The sequence below is a fragment of the Anser anser genome (assembly GCF_964211835.1).
Source record: "Anser anser genome assembly, chromosome: 5".
Taxonomy (NCBI): domain Eukaryota; kingdom Metazoa; phylum Chordata; class Aves; order Anseriformes; family Anatidae; genus Anser; species Anser anser.
In genome coordinates, this window is record NC_139725.1 from 18693531 (window position 1) to 18716900 (window position 23370).

Consider the following 23370-nt stretch of genomic DNA (forward strand, 5'->3'; position numbering starts at 1 on the left):
AACTGTTTCTATGTATCCTGTTATATAAAAGCTTGCTGATGTGTCAAACAACCTACGCTAAAAGTAGAAACAGTACAGAAATTCAGTACCTGAAAAGCGTCTCAGGGTTTTTCCTCTGCATGTACGTATTTAATATTACCTTATTTAATATGGCATATTCTTTTAAATAAATCTGAAATTGTGTATGTGAATATAGTGGTTAAGAGATGTATGTTTACTTATACTGTATATCCTTCTCTTTAATGCAAAGCCCCACCACCGCCTAAGCGAGCTCCAACCACTGCACTGACCTTGCGGTCTAAGTCAATGACCTCAGAGCTTGAAGAGCTTGGTAAGAAAGTATTTTTTGACAAGCATGCTGGGATAATAAAAATTTAAATATATATATATATATGTTATGTTCAATTGATTTAAAAGAACTGCACTTTGTACAGTATATAGAGCAGAAAGGGTTTTAAGAATGCTGCATCTTTGGAGATTTAAATATGCATGATTTGCATGAATAATTTTTCAAAAACTTGTGCCTTTACTGCTATGCAAGAGAATGTTGATACATTTTTATGCATCATCAAAGTTTGGCACATTTACTAAAAAGTAATGCCGTATCATATTTTGTTAGCTTTGCTTTCTAAATTTTCAGTTCATCTAATATTGTTTTATTTTAAATTTCTGTGGCCTCTCATTAGTGGATAAAGGTAAGCTGCCAGAAGCTGTTGTTAAAAAGCTGACAGTGTTAAAGCAGCTTCAACTTCAACCTGTTTTCATTAGCCTCTGATCTGAAAAAGTGTATATTATGATGTCACTTTGACTTTTGTGCATGATATGAGATTAATTCTCCTCACTATTGGTAATAAAAAAAAAAAAGTATTGAACATTCAGTCTTTTATTTGCTTTGCTAATTCTAAGAAATGTGATTGTAGATTCCTTTACTTGAACATCCACATTCTAAATATGCATAATTCTTTGGGATTTTTTTTATTATTTTATTTTATGGAAGTGAGGAAAGTAACAGTTTTTTGGTGGTTTTTTTTTTTGATATTTTTTTCATTCCTGATTTTTATCTGTTAGGTCATTAAAAAGTAGAATTTCTGCACCTAGACTAAAAAATATGAATGGACTGCATATACAAAGAGAAAAGTCCAAGGTATATAAATATATGGTTAATAAACACACCAGAATAGTGTGTTTAGCAAATGATGTTGGGTGTAAAAACAAACCACGTCCCTCATTGCAGAATAATACAATAACTCTAATTTTTCCACTGCTGTGGAAATACATTGATTTAAATACTTACATTTTGTAATCATTTTTATTTTTGGCATAGACTCATATGAAGGCCAACCTGAGGGAATCAAAGCATTGTGGATAAATGGCTACATTTTTTCCCTATAAGTCAATTTTTTCTGGGGCAGATGGACCCCATCCATCTTCTAGCGAGTCAGAAGACACACAGTTTCAGTGGGAGCTCTGACCAACAAAGCAGTGCAGAAATGGTTACTGTCTTCTCTGCGGCATAACAACCAAATGAAGACAAAATTAAACATCCTGATTACTTATCCTGAGCTCAAAAAACTCAGTTAGCCTATGAGAAGAACTCTAGGAGCCTGAATATTGTTTTCAGCACATTGTGAATGCTCCATAATTTTTCTTACAGGATTAAAATGTGAAATATTATTTCTGCACACTCTTTTTATTTTGGGATGTTTTGATTTGTTTTCCTTGCATGGAGTGCTAGCAAGCTGTAAAACATTGCTGGTTTGTCAACAAACTTTCCCAAGGAGGCAGGAATACTTAGGTTCCATTTTTCCCCTTTGTTATTCCCTTCTGCAAATCACTTTCAAAATAAGGATATTCTGAGAATATATCTTGTATTTCTCTTACTTTTCAGTCTTACATAGTAGATACTGTTCTTAAAGCAGAGAGAAGCAGCACTCTTTTCTAGGGAAAAGTCACTTATTAACAGTAAAGTCACCTCTGCAATGAAGAGCATTGCAATTTATCTTACTCATCCCCTAATTCAGCATATAGTACTTGTTCTGCTGTTTGGTCTCATTGGCTAGCAGAAACCACTGCAACTTTTGTGACTAGCAGCCATAGGACACACTTGAATCTTGAAGCAAGTTTCCCATCCATATCTTTATCCAGATGGGGCAAATATGACTGTGGCAAGACTTTACTATTCTGAAGAATAGTCCTAAAACATGCTCCAGAAGTGTACGTCCCCTAACAAAGTTGTAGTAATACTGGAGCATGGCAGATATTTATCATCTTCCAAATGGCTATAAATACCAGTTCCACATGATACTGTGAACATTTGCCATCTTAGCAAACTATGACTACTGTTATAAATAACATCTGTGATCTACCTATTTTAATATTTGTCCTGTAAAAGGACTATTAGTAGAAGGAACAAGAATTCTTAAATTGCACATCAACTGAACAAGTTTCCAAGGAGATAATGTTCTCACTATCATCAGTTAAAAGTTGTCTTCTGACGTAAAACACAGATTGTATGTGTGTATATATACATAATTTATATATCTTTATATGTATATGTGTATATATTGGACATCTGTATGAACTATGAGAACACCCACATTTTTATGTCCATTAAACTATTTAAAGAATAAACATTTTTTTAAAAAAATATATGTACAAAATAAGTAGGAAGTATGTACAGAAGAACACTGTGGATGTTCTCATCAATATATGTGTAATCTTTTTTCTGAACTTAAGAAGCTCATGGTCTCAATAATGTCTCGTGGCAATGAATTCCACAGGCTAATTATGTGCTGTGTACAGATGTATTTCCTTTTTATTGGTTTTAAATGTGATGCTGTTAATTTTATTGAATGTCCCTTGTTATGTAGTATAAGAAAATGTTAAATAGAAATTCCCAATTTGTTTTCCCTTAGAGTATATATTTTTGTCAGTTTTCCTAGCTAAGCTAAACAACATGATCTTTATTTTTTTTTAATTTATACACCTTGCAGTCTTTGCAGTCACTTTCTTTGCCTGGTTCTGAACTCTACTTATGGTTTTATTCACTGATTTTTAGCTGCCCTATTCTCCATAATACTGAGCAGACCATCTCAGTTGTTCTCTTTCAAATGAATTATTCCAAAATATGGCAGATAACATCTGCTAGCAATTCCTTTCCACTTCAATCTGCAAAGATATTAAAATGCCCTATTATAATAATTTCAATAAGTTGTCCCAGTTACTACTTTTTAAAAAGAATGTACAGAAACATTGTACATGTATCCCTACTATATGCAGGGGAGCAATTTCTTACATTTCATGTATAAACCCTGATAAACTGGGCTTTTGCCAAGCTGTTTATCTACAGTGGTTTGATAGGTTCATGCATAGTATAGGTTAGCAGGGAGAGATTGACTTCTTAGATGGAAGAAAAATGTTTGTGCTCAAAATAACAGACGAGGATTTAGCATATAAAATTACCTTCAGAATTGATTCACAGTTCATTCCCTTTCTATTTCCAAGCTTCAGTACGGAAGAAGAAGGGTAAGGGGAAGCATTTTGTCTCTTGTTTAACCTGTTTCTCACCTTTCCATAGTGAAGGATAATAACATAATGTAAATGTTGGCATATGGTCCAGTTTATTTTATGGTGTCAAATGTACATTAGTTATTGTATATGTTTTTTAGTTATTTAGTTAATAAATTGCAAACACACTAAGAACTCAAGCAGAAGGCTACATTTGAAAATATTCCCCACATTTCTTCCTTTTGTCTCATCTTGCCTTTCTTTCCTTCTTTGTATCCAACTCTTTTCCAAACCTTTCCATATCATCTCACAGTTACTGTGTTAACTGGCAGCCACAGAGAATATGTGGCCAGTAACACATCCTCAGTGTAGTCCTACGTTAGTGGTTTCACTTGTCCTTTTAATGGTGAAAAGTTACTCATGTAACCACACTGTCTCTGTCTCAGGAAATAGGGATCTTGCACACAACATTTGAATTTTTGACCTGGAGAAATGCTGCTCTGCACAATTTTAATTTTTTTATATGACATCTTCCACACTGTCCCGTATGCATGGAGTGCCCTCCCTGAACTGATTCATAAGGCCACTACCTTCTCCCTGAAATCTCTCCTTAAAACCCACTTCCCCTATGATCCTTATTAAGCAATCATCTAAGTAATGGCTAGGCAGAGGGACAGGTAGAGGTAGCAATGCTATTTTAATAGTTTTTATAAATGTAACTGTATATATATGTATAGAAAGTTTGTTTGTGTTTAGCTGTATTTTTCCATACTCCTGTATGTCATTTTGCTTTTTTAGATTGTAAGCTCTCCCGAGCAAGGACTGTGTCATTTACACATTTTCATGGTGTCTAGCCCAAGGAAGAGCCTCAAACCTCTTTGGGCCCCTGGGTGGTAGCTGGTAAAACAGTCTGTGTCCTGCTCTTTGACAAAGTTCAGTGTCCCTGAAAGGAAAGCTAGGCTGTAGGCAGTGTCTTCTCTCAGTAGTGGAGTTTTTGCTTTTTATCGTTAAACAGGAAAAAATCAGGTTATTTTCCTCTCTTTTTTTTCTGTTCTTTCCTGACCTCCTTTTAGGTCACTAACACGGGTTCCAGCTAGTGGTATTTTCCATTCTCGATTCAAAGAATATAATAAATAAACCCCATCGCTACTGGTATTTTTCTAAAACATATATTTTGGCAGCATATCAAAAAATTTTACATTGTTATTGTAGAGCTTTCTGTCAAGCAAAAATACAGTTTTCTGGGTTATAGGTGAGGGAGGCATTAAGATGGAACTGATGGCTTTTGTAGTTCTGTTTGACCGCTTTTGGTTGTCTTTGGATGGGGGTTCTGGCTCATTGGGAGGCTGGGAAAAGGGAAGTGCATAGGCGGTATTTTTATATTCAGGGTAGAAGATATTTGTGTCTAAATTGATATAAAATCGTTAGGTCACAAAAAGTTCGTAGTATGTCACAGGCAGTATTACCATGTTACTGCATTTTCATAGCACAAATTACTAAAAGGTAAACTATACTTAGTCTGTGCCACTGACTTTCTACTTTCAGCAACTGCCTAACTCGGAGAAATAACATCCAACTTCAAACTGTATGTTTGAAGGGGATGTGATTCTAACAGTAAAACTATTTTCTGGATTTTATGGGATGTCAGGGAGGTCTTATTTTCCTTTGTGACTTGTAGGTTTTCAACAATGGATAGACTAACAGTTGTAGCAGCAAGTTTTTTGGAGGCAGTACTTACAATATATTTCTAGTTAATATGTAGTTAACCTATTAAAACTGAAGAATAACTAAAATATTCATGCAGCAAATTAAAGATTTGAAAGAAATTGAAGAAATTTGAAAGAAATTTCAAATTGAAGATTTGAAAATACTCTAAAAATAAAATATTAAAAGAAAAAATATTAAACTCTTGATGCATTTGTTCCAATTATAATTTTCATCATCACTACAAAAAAAATAGATATCATTAGAGTTTCAAAATGAACATTTTAATATTTAACAATTCGTAAAAATTTTACATGTCTCATGAAAAGCTTGCTTTTGAAGGGTTTTACTTTCAGTTTTTATTTTTATGTGCTTATTGATAACTTCTTGTGAATGGAGAATTTTAAAACAAATTTTTAACAAATGCATTCATAAACTAAGATCTGTAAATATCTAGATGCATGATTCAAAAGTTTCATGCTGATAAGCTTTTTACTGCCAGAAGTGGGTTTGATTTAGTGAGTAATTTGGGCTTGTCAGTGGAAGGTAAAGTAGACAGTTTAAATTAAAAGCTAATATAAATATCCTTGGGAGATATCTCGAGAATTTAAGAGAAAGGAGAAAAATAAGTATAGAGTAGGCTAAATTTTTGTGGTGAAAGAGAATGATAAGATAATTCTTCCGTATCAAAGTACTGCTTTGACAGTGTCAGAAGAGTGTCAGTTGTGAGCTCTGGGGGCTTGGTGGGATTTTTTTTTTTTATATATATTTGATATGTAATCTAAGTAAAATAATCCCTCTGTATGCGTTGATGCTGATCTTTGGGTTTTGTTGTGGCCTAAAATACCTAATACAGATGTAGGATTTTCTCTAAACAGTTTAGATGCTAGTGCTGTCTCTCTGATACAGAATAACTGTGATATCATCAACATAGGGTATTGTTACCTGGCACCAGGTCTTAGCGACATTTGAATGGAAAAAATATCAGTTGTTGGCATTCAAAAGAAATATTATTAGCTCTGTCTGCAATAAACGTTCGCACTTCATCTCATACCTGTTGTCCATTGTTTCAAAGGTGGCACATTCTAATGGCATCTGAAACAATGAAATTGCAGAGCAAATATATATAAATGAATGCCAAACAGTGGATTAGCTTAATGTGTTACGTTGTGTTTGAAGAAACCACTCACAAAAGACGTCTCGGTTCAAAGTCATTTTTTTATTTCAATATGATGGAGTTGATGATGGAGATTTGTCTGCAGGAAACAATGGAAAAGCATCAAAGCAACTCTTACAGCACTGACAGCATCAACTTCTTTGATAGTTTCCAGTATCTACAGTGCTTCTGTGTAGGAAGAAGGTTTTCTGATCTTCACCAGACACTGTATTTTAGAAGATGAGATCAAAAGGCATCAGGCTTAATGAAGAATTCTTGAAGGTTGTCCTTGTAAGTAATTGATTTGCATTACCTGTTTGAAATTCTAATGAGGTAGCAATAATAAGATAAAGGTTGTCATACGATTGTCATTTTCAAAAGCATGAGGCAGTGACTCTGAGTGGAATTTGTGATGTACATATGTGACAAAATATGGGCTCCATCTTCATGCTGATGGAGCAAGGCTACAGGTTTTATGACTTGTAGTTTATCTCATGTGGAGTCCTCAACAATGTAAGAAGGTATAGGATTTCTACCATAACTACAACATACCTGCTTTTAAAACACTTCATAAGAGAAAAATATTGAAATTCAGCATGTTTCAAGGAGAAAAACACTAAGCCTAGATTTTCCACAGGGAAAAAAAAAAAGAAAAAATCTAATGTGCTGACTTTTAGCAACTTTTGGCATAAAATCTTAAATTAACAGGTAACTGTCGGGACTGAGTACTTCTTCAAAACAAGTTTTGTACTGCTTAATGTGGGAACTTTAACTGACATTTTGAAAGCACTGGGAATCCCTGAGCAGAGAGGTCAATTGAGTCACTGTGTGGGTGTTCTCCTCATTTACACTAGTATTATTTTGATTTTGTTAAATTATCCTCTAACGTTTGTAGTGCCCTTTCATAATACTTGGTTTTCTTTGCTACAGGACAGTAATTGAAAAGGTTTTCAAAACCTTTCTGCATCAACCAACAAGACAATGGTATAAAAGAAGTTGGAAAAAGAATTGTAAGTGTTAAAGAAAACGTTGGTTTTGTAGCATTTGGAGCCAGATGAATGAAACACGTTGGCATATGTGAGTGTCACTTGTTATATTCAGATATTATTAATTGAATATCTAACAACATATTCATAATCATGAGTGCTTGAGAAACAGTTAAAATTGCATGTATTTCCCAACATCATACAGTTAGGGCAATGGAAAACTTTTCAGCACTTTTAATGTATTCTCTCTCTTTTTCAGGAGCCAGGGAGATGAAGGACTTATCTCCCTCATCTCAAAACTCGCTTTGCTGCTATTTCTCTCTCTTTTTTTTTTTTTCTTCAAATGTTCATATGTCCATGTTAACTAATTCCTAATATAATTGAAAATAAATGTTTTTAGATAATTCATCATAGTTTGCTTGTTTTTTCCCCTCGGTGTGGAAGTGAAGTGTGAAAGCAAGTGTAAGAACAGAGAAGGCTGCAAGTGTCTTAGGTCCTCCACCTTTCTTTTTGGTTTCTGTCAATTGATTGTCTTTCTTTTGTGACAAGGCCAAATTTTCAAATGCTGTCTCTTAAACAGAACATCAAATTGCCACTTAAATTCCACCTGGCTTGCAGGGTAGGAGTGGGTATTGACTATATTCTCTGCTTTGTTTTTGTTCTTAAACAGAAACCAGTGTTAGACAATGACCATTCCTCTTTCAAGGTAGGCTGAATTGTAAGGCTGCAGGATTGCAGGTGCATTTTAAATGCCTATATAATAACTTCATTAATTGAACATACTGTTAAAGAGCTGGTACTTGAAAATTGTATCTATAGAAATAATTTGGACAAATATCAATTTTCTGCCTTCCTTAAAATTACTTTTGATTGTGTGATTATAATATGTTAATGTGACTTGTATGTACTAATGTGGAGATATTTTCAAGCCTAGAAACCCAAATAAGACTTTCTTTAGAGAAAGTTTTGATAGTTCCTTAATGTGAATACATACAAATCATTTTGTATAAAACATTTAATGGTATTTGTAGATATTCAATGTTAAATGATTAATTTTACTCATGAATCGATTTTTATGTTTTACTGATTTATTTTACATAATTTTCCAATTTTTGAATTTTTGTGTACGTTGTAGAGTTTACAGTATCCTAGACAACATACACGTATTTTTACTCAGTCTTTATGAAAGGAAGGTGTTTTGAATGGCTTATGGTTTTGACTGTATTGCAAAGCACTTTTGTTATTTCCTCATGGTAACAGTTAAAGTAATATTCTCTGCCTATTGTCTGCAATATGGTAAATATTTTGGCACTGTGACTTAAGCACAGTCCTGCAAATTGCTCATTTGCAGTGGGCCTGGAACAAGTTAATTTCCAGATTAAAATGTGCTCATGGTAGCAGGTTTATGATTATTAGCCTAATTTTCTAAATGAAAACTCAAATCATTCCATTTTTGTGTGTTTTTAACTATAACATTTGTATGACATGGGCTCAATTTGCTGTTTCTTTCCTGTAAATATGATCATAAACAAACTTAAGTTTAAATCTAAACCTTTAATATTCTTCCACTGAAACAATTATTTAGCTATGGTTAGCCTTTAAATTCTGAACAGCGTATTGAAGACCTAGCTATACCTTGCCTAGTTTTGGTCTTTGATGATTTTTCACATTTGAATAGCTAAAACAATGCATTAGTTTTCAGTTGGCATAGCTAATACAACAGAGATTCCTTTTTAACCATCTGCAGATAAGTCATCTGTTTTTCCCCAGAGGCACTAGAGATTTATTCATCGAATACAATTGGTTCTATGACAAGCATCATTATCATATGAACTTCTGTAGCCTGATCAAGCTTGCTTTTGAAATCAGTAGGTTCTTATAATTCTGCCACTTCCCCCCCAACATACACCACCCTTTAGTATTAGAAATCTCTTCCAGAATTTTGTTTATCTGTTTCTTTGAGAGCATTGGCTAGATTCCCGTATGTACTGTTTGCCCAAATTATCCTTTATACAGTTCCCCCCAACACACAGACATTCAGCCTGAAGTATGTATCAAGTTCCTTTCCAACCATTCTTTCACAAAATAAGCAGGGCAAGGTCTTTTGCCTCTGTATGGGAAGTGACAAAAATCTAAAAGGAATGTAATGGGAATAAGAGTACCTACTTGTTTTAGACAGTTTGTTGTTGTTGTTTTGTACATGGAAATTTATGATTATATGCATATTAACTTCCAATCTTTATGCTAAAAATGAGCTATCTATAGTTTAATATAAAGGAAATTTTAAAAATCAACACATAAGATAAAAGCAACACCACAACCATATTTTTACATAGTTTAAATGCATCTTTATACATTTTTAATATGCACACATAAGACTACCCCTTTAGTTTTAGTACTGCTTATGTAAATGATATTTACAGATTATTGACAAAGAAACACAGATTGTATTGATTAATGAAAGAATTAAACTAAACTTGCAAACTCATATTTAGGGAAGACGATGGAACAAAATATGTGCATATGCAGTACCTGACATTAAGGGCTAAGTTTCTAGACCGGTTGACACCAAGGAAGAATGAATGTCCTGTGTTTCCATCACTTTTCAAAAGGAAAAATACATGTGCCAAATATTTGACTGTGGTTGACTGCAGATGCTAGAAAAGGTGGGTGATACTACAGCATATAGGTGCAATTGGCATTGTATGAAGTTTTGCATAACTGATTGCGCCTGGTACAGTTTCTGTCTGTATCTATCTTAGGTATTTACAAGGCATCTGTCACCTTGGTACCTAAGCAGTTTGAAAAATGCACCCACCCCAGGAGGCATGATGCAGATACAGGCAGAGGCCCAGGTCCAGAGCAGCAGAGGCAGGTCCCAGGAAGCTCCCCAACTGTGGTACCGCTGTTGTTGAGCTCCTGGCCCACTTGTTGTGGCCAAGGAACATCTCCACCTACCTGTCAGCAGGAAGACGGTACCCCACCCCTCACGTCCAGCTCTTCTGGTGGGGAATCTGAAAAGGAAATATAATGGAAAAGGCAACGGTCCAGTAGCAGAGGTGAAACAGAAATGGTGGGATTTCAAAAGGAGGGATTCTTAAAGAACAGCACATCTCAGGGGAGGGATCAACTGCCAGTCCAAGTGGCAGGTAAGGCACAACACAGGCATAAGTCTCAAATGTTCTTCACTGAACAAAAGTTAAAGAAATACTTCTGATGTCTCTAAAGTTTGTCTATATCCAAAACCCTGCTCTGTTCTTGGCCTCTGTCTTGGTCTTCTATCCCTACAGCTGAATCAACTGTTCAGTTCTCTGTGTATCTCAACCAGATAATTGCTACAATCCTAACTATGTCTAATAACAAACCTGAAGGACTGTCAGTAGGAAAGCATGGTCACAAATGTTATGGTGCAAGGCAACAGCATAGTAGAGCAGTACTCCAAAATGAAAGATGTATTCATGAACACAGAGGCTTCATAATCCTGGTTTCTCGTCACGATATTCAGAACAGGATTGGGCAAACCACAGGTCACCCCTGCAGGCACAAAAGACCAAGTGGTTCTCCTGTGGCCACCAGGAGCAATTGCACCACAGATATGCCACATCTGACCAAGCCCTGTATCAGCCCAGTGCAAACACCCATACAAGCAGCCAGCTACAGCCTTCGCTGCAAAAACAGAGAACTTGTCTGACAACAGGAAAAAAAAGGAAAATAGTTAGGACTTTGATGCTGATTCACTAGTCACTATTACATGAACCACTTTAATAACAGATCTCACTTTTTGTTTTAACATAACAGGATCAGTGAGGTAAAACATTCTACAGAAACCTGAGAGTCCCAGGTGACTTTTGGAAATATCTGCATAGTATTCACAGTGATCAAGCACTGAAGCTAAAGTGCAGTGGGTCACTGACTGCCAGACATTCATATTTCCTTCAGCCCATATGCATGCTCCTTTCTGATTCCCTTACTTGGTCATTTAAGGACCAAACTGGGAGTCATGCCCTTTCAGAGCAAGGGACGTAAGTTTAGGAACATGAAGCAGGTCACAACTCTGAAGATTGTCAGTTTGTTGGCTGGTATCACTAGCTATAAATACAAAGATATGAAGATAATATGAAGATACATATAAAAAGACATAACCAACGTGTTTTGCCTGTAAGTTGTATATATCACTGTGAGCACGATGCTGCATGTAGGAATGATGCATAAGGTCGAAACAACTAGAAAAATCAGAGAATCTGACCTCGTCCCTTTGCTTCATACCTAAAGAAGCTAGCTGTGCTTCTTTGTACCCACTTTATTTTAAGCTTAGTTTTAAATGAGACAGATTTTTTTATAAAGCTGATTAACAACCAAGTAAGGTCAACCATGTTGATGTACAGATTGGTCCATAGCCAATTTTGGCTTAGCAGTCTTAGCACTCTCTCGTTATTTATTTATTCATTTATTTAAGAAGTCACCTCTTTGCTAAGGAAATGAGGTAAAGGCAGTTTGTTTAGGTAACTGTTTCAGCCAGCCTTAATCTTGCTGTTCAAAGCAGCAAGCCTCTTCACTGGATCAGGGCAGTTTCCAGCCAAACCAAGTTTACCGGTGCCCTACTGTATGTAACTGGCACGCCTTTTCCACAGCACCAACCCAGCAGCTGGTGCCATCATCTTAACAAGATCCAGTCTGAATCTAGGGCGACCTTTGGTCATCAAGGAATGGATTTATTGGGTAGAGACTGACACATTCATCACTGTGGTGTCAGCCATTCACCTTGAGGCAGATTTCCCATGATTGTTCAGCAGTGAACAAAAGTTTGTGTGAGACCATGTAACACACCCTTGGTTTCCCCCATGCCCCACGTCAATGCTTGATAAAGCTTCCAGAAACCGAAGTGACTAGAATTGTTGAACACTTTGTTATGAATAATAACCATTAATGAATATTCCTCCTTTCATTGCTAGTCAAGTTAACAAACCTATCCTAAAACCTGTGAATGTATTCATTATTCATAAGTATTCGCCAATAGTTTCCACAATTAAATTTTCTGCCCATGGGTTTTCACAGACTGTTTGCTTGGATTCTTTGTCATTTGTGTTATTGGTCACCTATGCCAGATGCTTTTCTTTTAGCTCTGAAAGCCTGAAAGTATCGATGAGGAGGATGGCAAATGGTACGTTTTCATAGAGAATTAGGGACTTTGCAAAAATGTTATCACGCTTTTTCAGAGAAACATTTCTTTACAAGCCTCTGGCAAATGTGTAAATTTGCACAAATAACAAAGTTGTTATGATCCCCCTGAACCTTAACAATCTAAACTCAGTGGAACTATTTACAGAAATACTCATAAATTAATGTGGGCTTTGGAGTTCTTTATTTTGTTTTGTTTCAGTTTTTGATTTTTAATTTAGTTTGGTTCTATTACTTACCAATTGCTAGGTGGGTTCTGTTTAGAACATGTCAGGAAAATGGAGTTTTCAAATATAGAGAATTTTCTGATGAGATGTCAAAAGAAATTCAAAGATATTTGTATGACCAGTGGCTCTACCAGAATGAATATATATAATCCCTTATCTTTCTCTGATTTCATAGATTTTAACTGAAATGTGTGTTTGCTATGTGTGGTTAAAATAGGTCCCCTGTTTTGTTTTTCTTTTTTTCTTTTTTTCATGTGTACTCAAATAAGAAAATGTTGAGAAATAATTTCATGGTCCTACACTATAGTTGTTAAGAGAGATTTGTTAATGAGGGGTTGCAGCTATGGCTGTATTAGTAAGGCAACGGGGGAAAAGCATTGCAAAGGAAGAAGCAGGTACTGCAGTTAGGTTGATATAGTCCCTTTCAAATCTCCATGGAGTAGTGGAGCCAATGATTGCATGACAGTTTGTCCCTAAAAATCCATTTTCATAAGGAGCTCATGCCTTTTTACAAATACAATTTCATCCTCACTTTCCATAAAACATGCAACTGGACAGTCCAACTAGACAGAGACATAATGTGAATACTTTGAATGTGAATACTTTGAAGTAGTGAATAAGTTAAATGCATAAATAATATCCATGACTTTAGCATTTAAAAAATTATAATTATATCAAGCTGCACAGAATCCCTTTCAGAGCAATATAATATTGGAGACACTTGGGTGTAGAAATAATGAGTGCTACATTAGAATTAGGATAGACAGGGATGGATATAAATAAGGAAGGATCCTTGGGTCTATCAGAAAGAGCTTTCATTTAAAACTGTGTAAAATCAAAAAAAAAAAAAAAGGATTCATAAACAGAAGCAGAAGTAGCATTTTAACCTGACCTCAGCAATACCTTCCAGACGTAAGCTCACAGCTTCAAGCCGAGATCCAAAGAGCAGCATATAAACTATTCCAAAGAGCAGAAATTAACCCTTAGAAAATAACATTTTTCAAGACTGGGATGTCAGAGACTGGTAGACCTGACACTGACCCGGCATTCAGACCACTGCAGCATAAGCAGCACAGCCAGCCAGCCATCTAGCAACAGCCAGCCTCTGCTGTTCAGGTTCTTACCAACAACAGTGCTTCTCTCATATATCCCTTGCCTGAGCATGAGGAATACAGGCTTTTTGGGCTACCACGTTGCAACATTTTAGCCAGACCACCCCAGATTAATTTCTAACGACCAAATTGTCCCCCCTAAACAATTTTTTTTATTATTTAAGCATGGAAAGGATGAGAGTTTTGGCCACTGGCTCATGTAATCAAGAATGGCGCTGGGCAGGTCATGCTCTACTCTGAGCTGATGATCGCTGTGGGTGCAAAAAGCTCAGGCATCTCTAGTCTTTGGGAGTGCATTTTATGTACGGGAGGATTTAGAGTAAGCACATACATTATATCCTCCTCGTTAACATCTGTAACAATGCCTCTTTGCACACCAAGCCGCCACACGGAAGTGCTTGCACCCCAATTTCCATCATATGCCCTCAGGCAAGGGAAGAGGTAGCCAGGGGAGGGCAAAACTTATTTTCAGAAGACAATGAGATCCTGGCGAGCAATGCCCTCAGATAGCTTTACCTACTGTTTGGAGAAAAGAGCGAGAAAATCTGGCAAATGTTGGGGAGGGCATTGCTCACAGGATAAATGCTGTGGACAGCCGCCGTCACCCTGCAGCAGTGATTTGGGAGAGAGCCCACTAGGGGTGGGGGTGACGTGAGACGTCGGACAAAAGCGAAGATAGCCAGCAGTGCTTCAGAACAACAAAGGGCTGCCCTCAGCCAGTGAGGAGCACATCTGGCACCACAGGAAGCTCAATTGGACACTTGGCCCTGAGCTCATCCCAGGGATTTCTGACTGACACCACTACAGTGCATAGGTGAGCTTTTTGATAGGTTCACTGACATTTCCTGTCACAGTCACAATGAGGTGAATTGGTAGCTCCTGCCTTGGGATGCAGCATGGCTGTGTGTGTTGCGGGTACAGGACAGTGTGCATTTATATAAAAAGTGGTTAATAATGTCAACTGCCACTTGCCCAATGCAGTCACTAAACTTTAGTCCGCCCTTCCGTTTGCCCAAACACATACACTCTGGCTTCCCAACTGGCTTCTTTCTATGTGTTGTCCAATGCATGTAGATACCTCCATCTGCCTGGCCTCAGATACAGTGGTTGTTGCTCCTCTATTTGATTGCCAGATGTCACTGGGGAACAAGATGGGGAGGTTCCTGGATCCTCGGGGCAAGCTGGCCGTCACCGAGGGAGCTCGCCGTCCACGCCGGCCGAAGAACAGGAATCCTCGGTGCCTGCCTCTGATGAAGACTCGCCGGCCAGGACCACAGAGAGCTGGCAGTGGCCGTTGTCCTCATCTGAAACGCACAGCAACGTTGGGGAGGATTTTGAGGGATTTCAAACACCAGCGCGGACTCCGGAGTGTACCATGGACATACAGTCTCCCGGGGATCAGTCACTCAGTAGGACTCCTCAGTTTGAAAGTGACTCTCCTGAGGAGGAGGGCAATGATGAAATGAATGAAGAGCACCGCGGTGTTGAGCCTGTCCCTAGGGATCGGGGTTGGAGAGGGCAGCCCCAGCTAACAGAGGGAGAGAAGCTGTTGATGGAAACCAACAGTAGGATTGTGCAGCTGCTGGAAAATATCAAGAGGGAGCATGCACAGTCCATGGGTCTCATGTCACAGTCCATGGGCCGCATGGAGCTGCAGCTGGGCATTGTGGCTACCTCCACAAGAGCCATCCATAACTACCTGTCAGAGATTTTAGCTTTCCTTAAGCAGCCAAGGACGCAGGTCCTTGAAACACGCATCTCCCAAAGAGCCACCCCCCATGTCGAGTTAACCTGTGCCTCGACATGGACTGGTGAGGACGCAGTGGCAGCCTCCACTGTGTGCTTACCAGGGGCCGAAGGGACGAGCGACTCTCGAGAACCACCGCAGGCCACGCTGCCTTGTCGCAGTGGCCGGCTGCAGAGAGCCATAACCGAGAGGGCCTCATTGCCCATGCCTACACGCCAGGCAAAAGGGGGAGGGAAGAAAAAATAACCACACCATAGGATTTTTAGGGTTTTTTTTAATGTGCCTGTCCTTTTAATTCTTAGCCATAAGGCCATCAATGGCAGAATTCAACCATTTCCTACATTGGCTAACATTGTATTCTGGCTGACTAGATTAGTCTAACATTTTGTAGTTTATATTTGCACTGTTAACAATGTGTGCTGCTGGTATTTTAAGAACATTTGCCTCTGTTCTTTCACTTTAACTTCATACAAGCATTTTTTTACTCTGTGCCAGGCATTCATTGCTTTTCTTACAAATACAAGTCATTTCTTGAGGCAGCTGTTTTTTGAGTTTTCTTTCTCCATTATCCCATCCCCTCTGAGCAAGCATTCTGGACTTGGTGGTAAGTATACAGGTCTTGGCAATACTCGCCTCCAAAACTGTGTTCGATCAGTCTTTGCCTGGTGTTTCTGGCATGCCAGCCTGAGGTGTTGGGGTTAGCCTGTACCGGATCATGATCATTCTTATCCTCTGTGGGTCTGACAAGCTCACTTTCTAAGACCCTCGGTGGAGCTAATCCACATGTCTTGGCTATGTTGTATAATAAGTAATGTTGCCAGGATCATACCTCATATTTATCTTTTGGGGCCTGTATAGTAATGTGCCACCAGATCTATCTAGGCACCTGACTCTCGTTTTCAAAGTTCCTTTTATGATGGATCTGGTGGTTGGATGGGCAGCATTATAATTTTTCCTCTGAGAGAGTCCGGGGATCTGAAACAGGAGTCACTAAGCAATGTGTTCTACGGGGATAAGAGCCATCTCCTGCACCAAATCTACTAGGAGGAGACTGTCCCCTGTAATTATCACAGATATTAATTATTTAAGAAAATGAAAAGAAAAGAAAAAAAAAAAAAGAAGCTTGCCTAGCAGCCAGACCTCTTGAGAATGTAAAAGTCATGACATGCTGTTGGGTACTGTGCTACTATGTCTGTGATTAAGAGCTTTTCATCAAAGACGACCTACATGTTGATAAAATGCAAACTACTTTCTGTGCCTTTAGGCCATCTAATTTCCTGAGGGCTGGCACCCTGAGCAGAACACGGGTGCAATTGGTAACCCACAGGGCAGATGGAAATGCACTTTGCAATAAATTATTTTATATCTGTTGGTGCTGCCTCTCTCGGGGGAATTTAATATAGTGGCACTCAAATTGCTATATGCATGCAGAGGCATCAGACTGGCTTATCCATGTGGTATCCCTGACAGTTCTCTGGAAGGATGCTGTTACCAGGAGCCCCTTGAGCGTGGTAACTAATTATCACAGGTGTAGCATGGCTCCTGTGTTTGACTCTCCACATACTGTTGTAACTTTTTGTAAAGGTTCAGAAGAGTTTATATGCAAAGCAGCGATGAATTCCTCCTCTGGCAAATAATAGAGAGTAATTGTAGGCCTAAAAATCCTCTTCTATGATTATAACTGAGCTGCACTCTCTGTCCAGTCAGCCATAGCCTCTTCTTTTCCGTCTTTCTCTGAGACTGTAGTTGATCAAAATAAAGCAGATACAACATTTTGTTATTCTACCAGTCAGCCACAAATTGCTCCCTTGTAAGCGTGTGTGCGTGCGTGCTTGTGGCTGTACTTTGCTAAATGAATGGTTTAATGATGAAATGCAGCTGGCATGGCCAACCTCCAGTGTAGGCTCTTTGCAGTACAGAATATTTCTTCCCTTCCACCTACATTCAGCTGCGTTCCTTCTAAGACTACCGTTGGGGGCGTGCTTCTTCGGCCACGCTGTCGACACAGATCAAGTGCAAATTTTTGCACCCCTTCCATGGCTTTTTTATTTCTCTCTTGTTAAAACTGTTTGTAAAAGCATTCTCAGAGAATTTCCAACACAAGCTTGTAAGACTCCCCTCTCACCGGTACAAGAAACGCATGCTGCAGGTTATTTAAGATCACATGGAGGTTGGGAGAGAAGTCCATTAGTAAGCCTGACAAATTACTCCAATATGAACAGCCTTTTGAACATGTGTTTCTGGTGCATACATGGTTTGCACGCTGGTAATGTGGATACGAACAGCCTAATAAAGGCAGAGGCAAGTGGAAGTTTGTCCCAATATGCTTACATCTTATTTCTTTGGGATGAGTTTGAATAAAGCTAAATACAAATCAGCCAGTTAATTTTATTGGCCTAATTAGCACATGTCTGATAATACAGTGAGAATGTTTTTATTTTACATAGTACTTTCACTTCAAAAGTGTGGTGCAGTTGTGCGGTCAGTTGCTAAGATTTTGACGTATTCTGCAGGACCCGCCATGTAGCTGCTGCCATTTAGAATAAACCACATTCCACAGACTGGCTGCTTCTGTAGCTTCAAACTTGTTGTTGTAGTTTTAAAATGATGCCCTCCAATCTACCTTTGCATTCTCATCAAAAACAGCAGAGCAAAAGAAGAAGCTGCACAGATGTAGCAGTGCTGCTGCTGGAAATACTGTGCGAGGAACCCCTAAAGAGTTCCTTGCAAAGTAGCTTAAGCTGTCACCTGCTCTCCTCTCCCATTTCTCAGTGCTTTAGCTAGATTTGGAAAGACACAAAGCACCACTTCAATGGGAGCAGCTATAGGGCTGAGGAACTGTCCACAGACAAGAAACCTGCAATAAACTCACACACAATAAAGTTCTTCCAGATGGAAATAGTAGATGATATTAAAAACTGGTACCAACTGATATTTTGGTCAGATCCAAAATTAGGATCTGACTTCTAGTATTGTCTAGCAAAATCAGTGCAGTTGGAGGGTATGTATGTTTCATCCCCAAACAAATATTTTCATGCTTTTCAAGTGTCTGTCATAGCCTCATCACTCTTTCCCTGTAGCTTTTTGTTGTCTGAATGGGTATATGGTTACATGTGTCTGTTAAAAATAAAGGGGATCAGTTCTTACTGGTATATTTATATTTCTGATTTACAGATTTTGAGTACCTAGTGCTTCAGTTTCCCAAAGTTCCTTCTCTATCCCAAAGACCAGTTGTTGGCCTTCTGGGATGTTGGAAAGGGTGGGAGAGACTTAATATGAAATCTCTACATCCTTGAATCTCTTGGTGATTGATCCCCCGAGTACAATTCTAGAGTCTAGCCATATTTTTGCTGTATAGGTCAAATGTTCATGGTTACACCATTGCATTCTGATGCCTTTTGCTGAGCAGAAGTGCAGATATTTTTCTTTCAGAAGTTCACAGTTTGTATTACAAAGTCTTATGAAATGTGACTTGAAGTTTGTTTTATTTTTGAATACATGTGATGGTTTTAAGAATTTTTTTCCTTTTCTCCGTTCACTGGATGATTTAAAACACACGAAAATAAAGCAGACCAATGAAAAAAATGAATTCTAACTTCAATTGAAAAGAAACAGAAACACTACTCTTGTGAGAAAGATTTCAGCAGTGTTCAGCTTACTGATTCTGCTCAACCTTTCCTTTCCTGCCTGCTCCCTGACCCTCTGTGACACTAAAATATCCACTTCTAGGACAACCTTCTTCTAACCAGAAGGCTAAAAGTTATTCCCTTTCTTCTTCTCCCATTTAAAATATCATCCTTGCATCTGCCAGATCTACAATTTAGAGGAATCAAAAGCTCTTTTCCTCCTGCCTTATTCCCATCCATATCCAGGGCCCTGAGTATGCTGCTCTCCAGTGAGAGGTAAAGCTTAAATCCCTAGATCTGATACTTTGCATAGTAACACCATCTGTAGACCACCAAGATCCTGGTTTTTAAGTCTGTAGTAACCTAATGAAGCAGCTGCTTTTCTGCTGAAGCAAATAATCAAACATTTGGGAGAAGGATCTAAGGGCTGAAAAGTAACATTGCTCCAACTCACGTTGTGGAAGCATAGGAGCCGGGCTAAGGTATTTCACTCACTTAAATACCACAGGCTAAATAACTAATCCCTACTTCAGTGAAACTTCAAAGGAAAAGACACTAAATTAACATGATTATCAAGTACAGAATAGTCAATGTGTTGCAGTCTATGCTTTCTTAGAGAAGCAAATGGGATGAAAAGGGTAGTAAGAAAACATGTTGGTATGATATAAGTTTGAATTCTAGTACAGGTTCAAAAATAAAACTATTTTGTTCACTAGTCATAGGCTAGTGATTTAATTTCTCCATGCCTTAGTTTTGTAATAACAGAAGTGGCAGTAAAAGAGCTGTGAGGCTATAATTAGTTGATTGTATGGTACTTTGAGGTCCTCAGTCTAAGGGAGTAACATTATGTATTAAATACTGATGAATCTTGTTTGTGACCAAAGTTGGAAATGGGGTTAAAACAAACACTCTAATCTTCAGAAGATTTTGAATAAAGTTTTCCCTGTATATTATTGTCATGCCATATGGTAGATCAGGATCCCAAAGCCAAGTGTTGAAGTTCTCATTCTGATTTGGACTTTGCCTGCTTGGTCTGTTTCTGACCACAACTAAACAAATTCCAAGACTGTGCAGTTAAGAAAAAAAATACATATAAAAGTTTAATTTTAAAGAATGATGTCATTGCATACAATGCTAATCTAATAATCCAAAAGTGTGAATAGATCAGGATGTGATTAATTGAAGAGAATAGGCATAAAAGAGCACTTCTGGAGTACTTGTTATTGTCCAAAATATCACTGAAATTCTAATGACTAAGTACAGTCTGCTTATCTCTATTTGAAACAGTGCTGTACAGATTCATTATTTCTAAAGGTCTTCTTTCCATTTCTATATAGATATTCTCCCTTCACATTTTGAAGGTTTGAAGAAGAGGATTGTTTTTCGAGTCACACTAAGTAAACATTAAATGCATGCAGGCTTAAAACTAAAGCATGCATGTTATGTAGCAGCAATAAAAAGTGCTCGGCTTGCACGACTTATGATGCTCAAGCATTGCCTTGTTAAAATGCCAAAAAAAAAAACTTTTTCTTTGCATTTTTTTGAAAAGTAAATCTCTTCCTTTGAACTTGCAATACTTAAATTTTCAGTTTTTGGACAAATTATATTTATTTTACTGAATACTTTTATATTACAGATAAGGTGGATGAAATAGTACCAGTTTCCAAGCCATCAAGAATTGCAGACAATGCAACTGTGGACTCAAGAGTGGCAACTATTAAACAGCGGCCTTCTAGTAGATGTTTTCCCTCAGCTACAGATATGAATGTGAGTGATAGCTATGAAGTACTGCTTTCACTTCCGAAATTGATTGGAAGGGGTACTTTGCCAGTGTGCAAAGTTCAACACACAACAGAAATTAATTTAAAACAATGCTTTATATAATCATGTTGTCTTTGTTATCGTGTAACCTTGGTCTAGTCTGTGTTTTTGGTAATAGTTTGTTTAACAGAAGAGCCTATGTACCCCTAAAACCTTTTAGCATTAAGTTCTTACATTTATTCTGAGACTGTCACTTCAACACCATTGCTACCATTATCCAAACAGATGTGACCTTGCTCTGCCTGTAATCTGAGCTGGTAAGATACCAGTAAATTCTAACTGAAGATGTTGGTACAACACTAAGGCCAAGCTAAAATCTTTGCTGAAAAATCAAAGTTTCAGTGCCAGAATTAGTACAGCCACGTAATTTAGACTAATGTGAAGGTTTGTACTAGCGCAGGTTTTTATTATGTCTAATGGCATATGTAATATCTTAACTAAATAATGCATGATGATTTGTAAGGGAAGAATTGACATTCATACTATAGCATGCATTAAAAATTTAAACTCCAGAACTCTGAAATTGGATTACTCACTTGCAGAATTTGCTCTTACAGAATTTTACATGTGGGGAAAAAAAAAAAAAGTTTTTAATGTATTTTAGATGCATTTTTCCATAGCCTACCTCTCTAAAGTAGCCCCAGTCCTGATACACTTTGCTGTTCTCCGTAGCTTGGGAAAGAAGGAAATAGGAACTGTTTCTAGGCAGAAAACAAATAGTTTTGTAATGGACTACAAGAAAAGAACAGTTGAGTGCATTGGGATCAGGGTACTTTTCTCAGTTCCTACCCGAGAAGCTGACTTCCAGCGTAACCTTGCACAAGACACCTTGAGTCTGTGCAAGACTCCAAGAGTAGGTCTGCTTCTCAGAAGTGAAGAGAGGATACAGCTTGGCACAAAGCGACTGTTAACACCCATACGGTGTGTGCAAGGCTTTTGGAAGTGAATGAAACAAAATATAATTGCTCAGGCTTTCTTTTTCTTACAGCACACAGAATGTGCTGGAAACTTAACATATTGCCTTGTAAATAATTTCACCTACCTCCACTTACAGCTGTTGTTATTTTTTTAACATATAAGCAGATCCCAGCCTTCCCTTTCTCTTTACTGCCTTCCCAGAAGAATATCAAATTTGTTATTCTCCATAAAAATTCTAAGTAAGAGGGGTAGTGGATTAGTTGATATTACAAAAGAGTTATTTACCTGTGAGAAAAAGACTTGCATGCTTTAATGCTCTTGGGCTTTTTGTTTGCTTTTTTGTAGTCCATGTATGAGAGACAGGGTATTGCTGTGATGACGCCCACTGTACCAGGGAGTCCTCAAGGTCCTTTTCTGGGTATACCTCGGGGTACAATGAGAAGACAAAAATCTATAGGTAAAACGTTTCTCATGCATAGTTTACTTGTGCATTAATCACCTACTTTTAGCAGCTTTATCTCTTTCTTAAAGCATGTTTCTCCAATGTCTTTACCTCAGTGAATGATTGCTTATTTTTTATACAAAGTTAATGGAAAAAGAAATTATTGTTTAAGTTGCTATAATTTCCACATTCTGCCCTAATGGCAGTAGACAAGCGTTGTGGAATGATTTGATTCATTTCTTTAGAATGTTTCCTCTAACAAAAAATGTTATCAAGAAGGGAAAAAATAAAGAGGAAAAAAGAAAAAGAGTGGTACAAGCCTATTACAATGCATTATCTATGGCAAAATGTTATTCATTTTTATTTTGCTATTGAGGCAGAAGTATTGTAATGCTGTGTAGTTTATAAAGAAATCCCTATTGATCAAAAGGAATAAAAATCACCTCCTTTTCTTTCCAAATGATGTCAATAAATGGTTGTACAAAAGAGAAAAGAAATAGAGCAGACCAAACTTAAGCTTGTTCTGTTCTTTATAATAATCTTAGAAGTGATACTTCTCAATTTAGGAACCCATTAGGATGATGTAAAATTGGCCATCTAAATTATCCCAATATTAGCAAGTTTATTTATGTTAAAAGCTGTATCTGTAATAATATAATGTCATTCTTTGAAATAAAACATTATGATTTTTTCCCCAACAGAATCTTCTCAGTTCCTTTGCTAAGCTTCAGTGCATCTTAAAAATTCATTAGGTTTCTAAGTTGCATAATTTTGTGCATTTAGAAAGTGCTAGGGACAGACATAAGGTACTCTTCTGCACCAAATGTCTTCCCTGTTCAATAATCTTCAAAGAAAATGTGCTTCTCAACAGCTACCTTGATGATACATAAACCCCAAACATTTGCCTACATATCAATGATCATTTTAATTAAAATTCTGTAGCATT

At 37.6% G+C, this 23370-nt stretch overlaps 2 protein-coding genes across 9 annotated transcripts in view; both read left to right on the forward strand.

Annotated features, from left to right (window-relative positions):
* Positions 1-23370, forward strand: part of SHANK2 (SH3 and multiple ankyrin repeat domains 2) — a 352030-nt gene that overhangs the window by 310863 nt on the left and 17797 nt on the right. For 6 of the 8 annotated variants that reach the window (XM_083838465.1, XM_083838461.1, XM_083838466.1 and 3 more), the window contains 3 exons: positions 251-331; positions 20880-21010; positions 22328-22439. In XM_083838465.1, the coding sequence (XP_083694591.1) occupies positions 251-331; positions 20880-21010; positions 22328-22439 (324 nt within the window). Of the gene's footprint in view, positions 1-250; positions 332-3504; positions 3526-20580; positions 20641-20879; positions 21011-22327; positions 22440-23370 lie in introns of all 8 variants that reach the window. The other 2 variants (XM_083838467.1, XM_083838468.1) reach the window with 1 other exon arrangement.
* Positions 6571-16152, forward strand: LOC310900446 (uncharacterized protein). Its single transcript, XM_083838473.1, has 3 exons — positions 6571-10019; positions 10116-10502; positions 15004-16152. Exons 2-3 carry the CDS (start codon positions 10424-10426, stop codon positions 15861-15863), a joined length of 939 nt encoding a protein of 312 aa, XP_083694599.1. The 5' UTR covers positions 6571-10019; positions 10116-10423; the 3' UTR covers positions 15864-16152.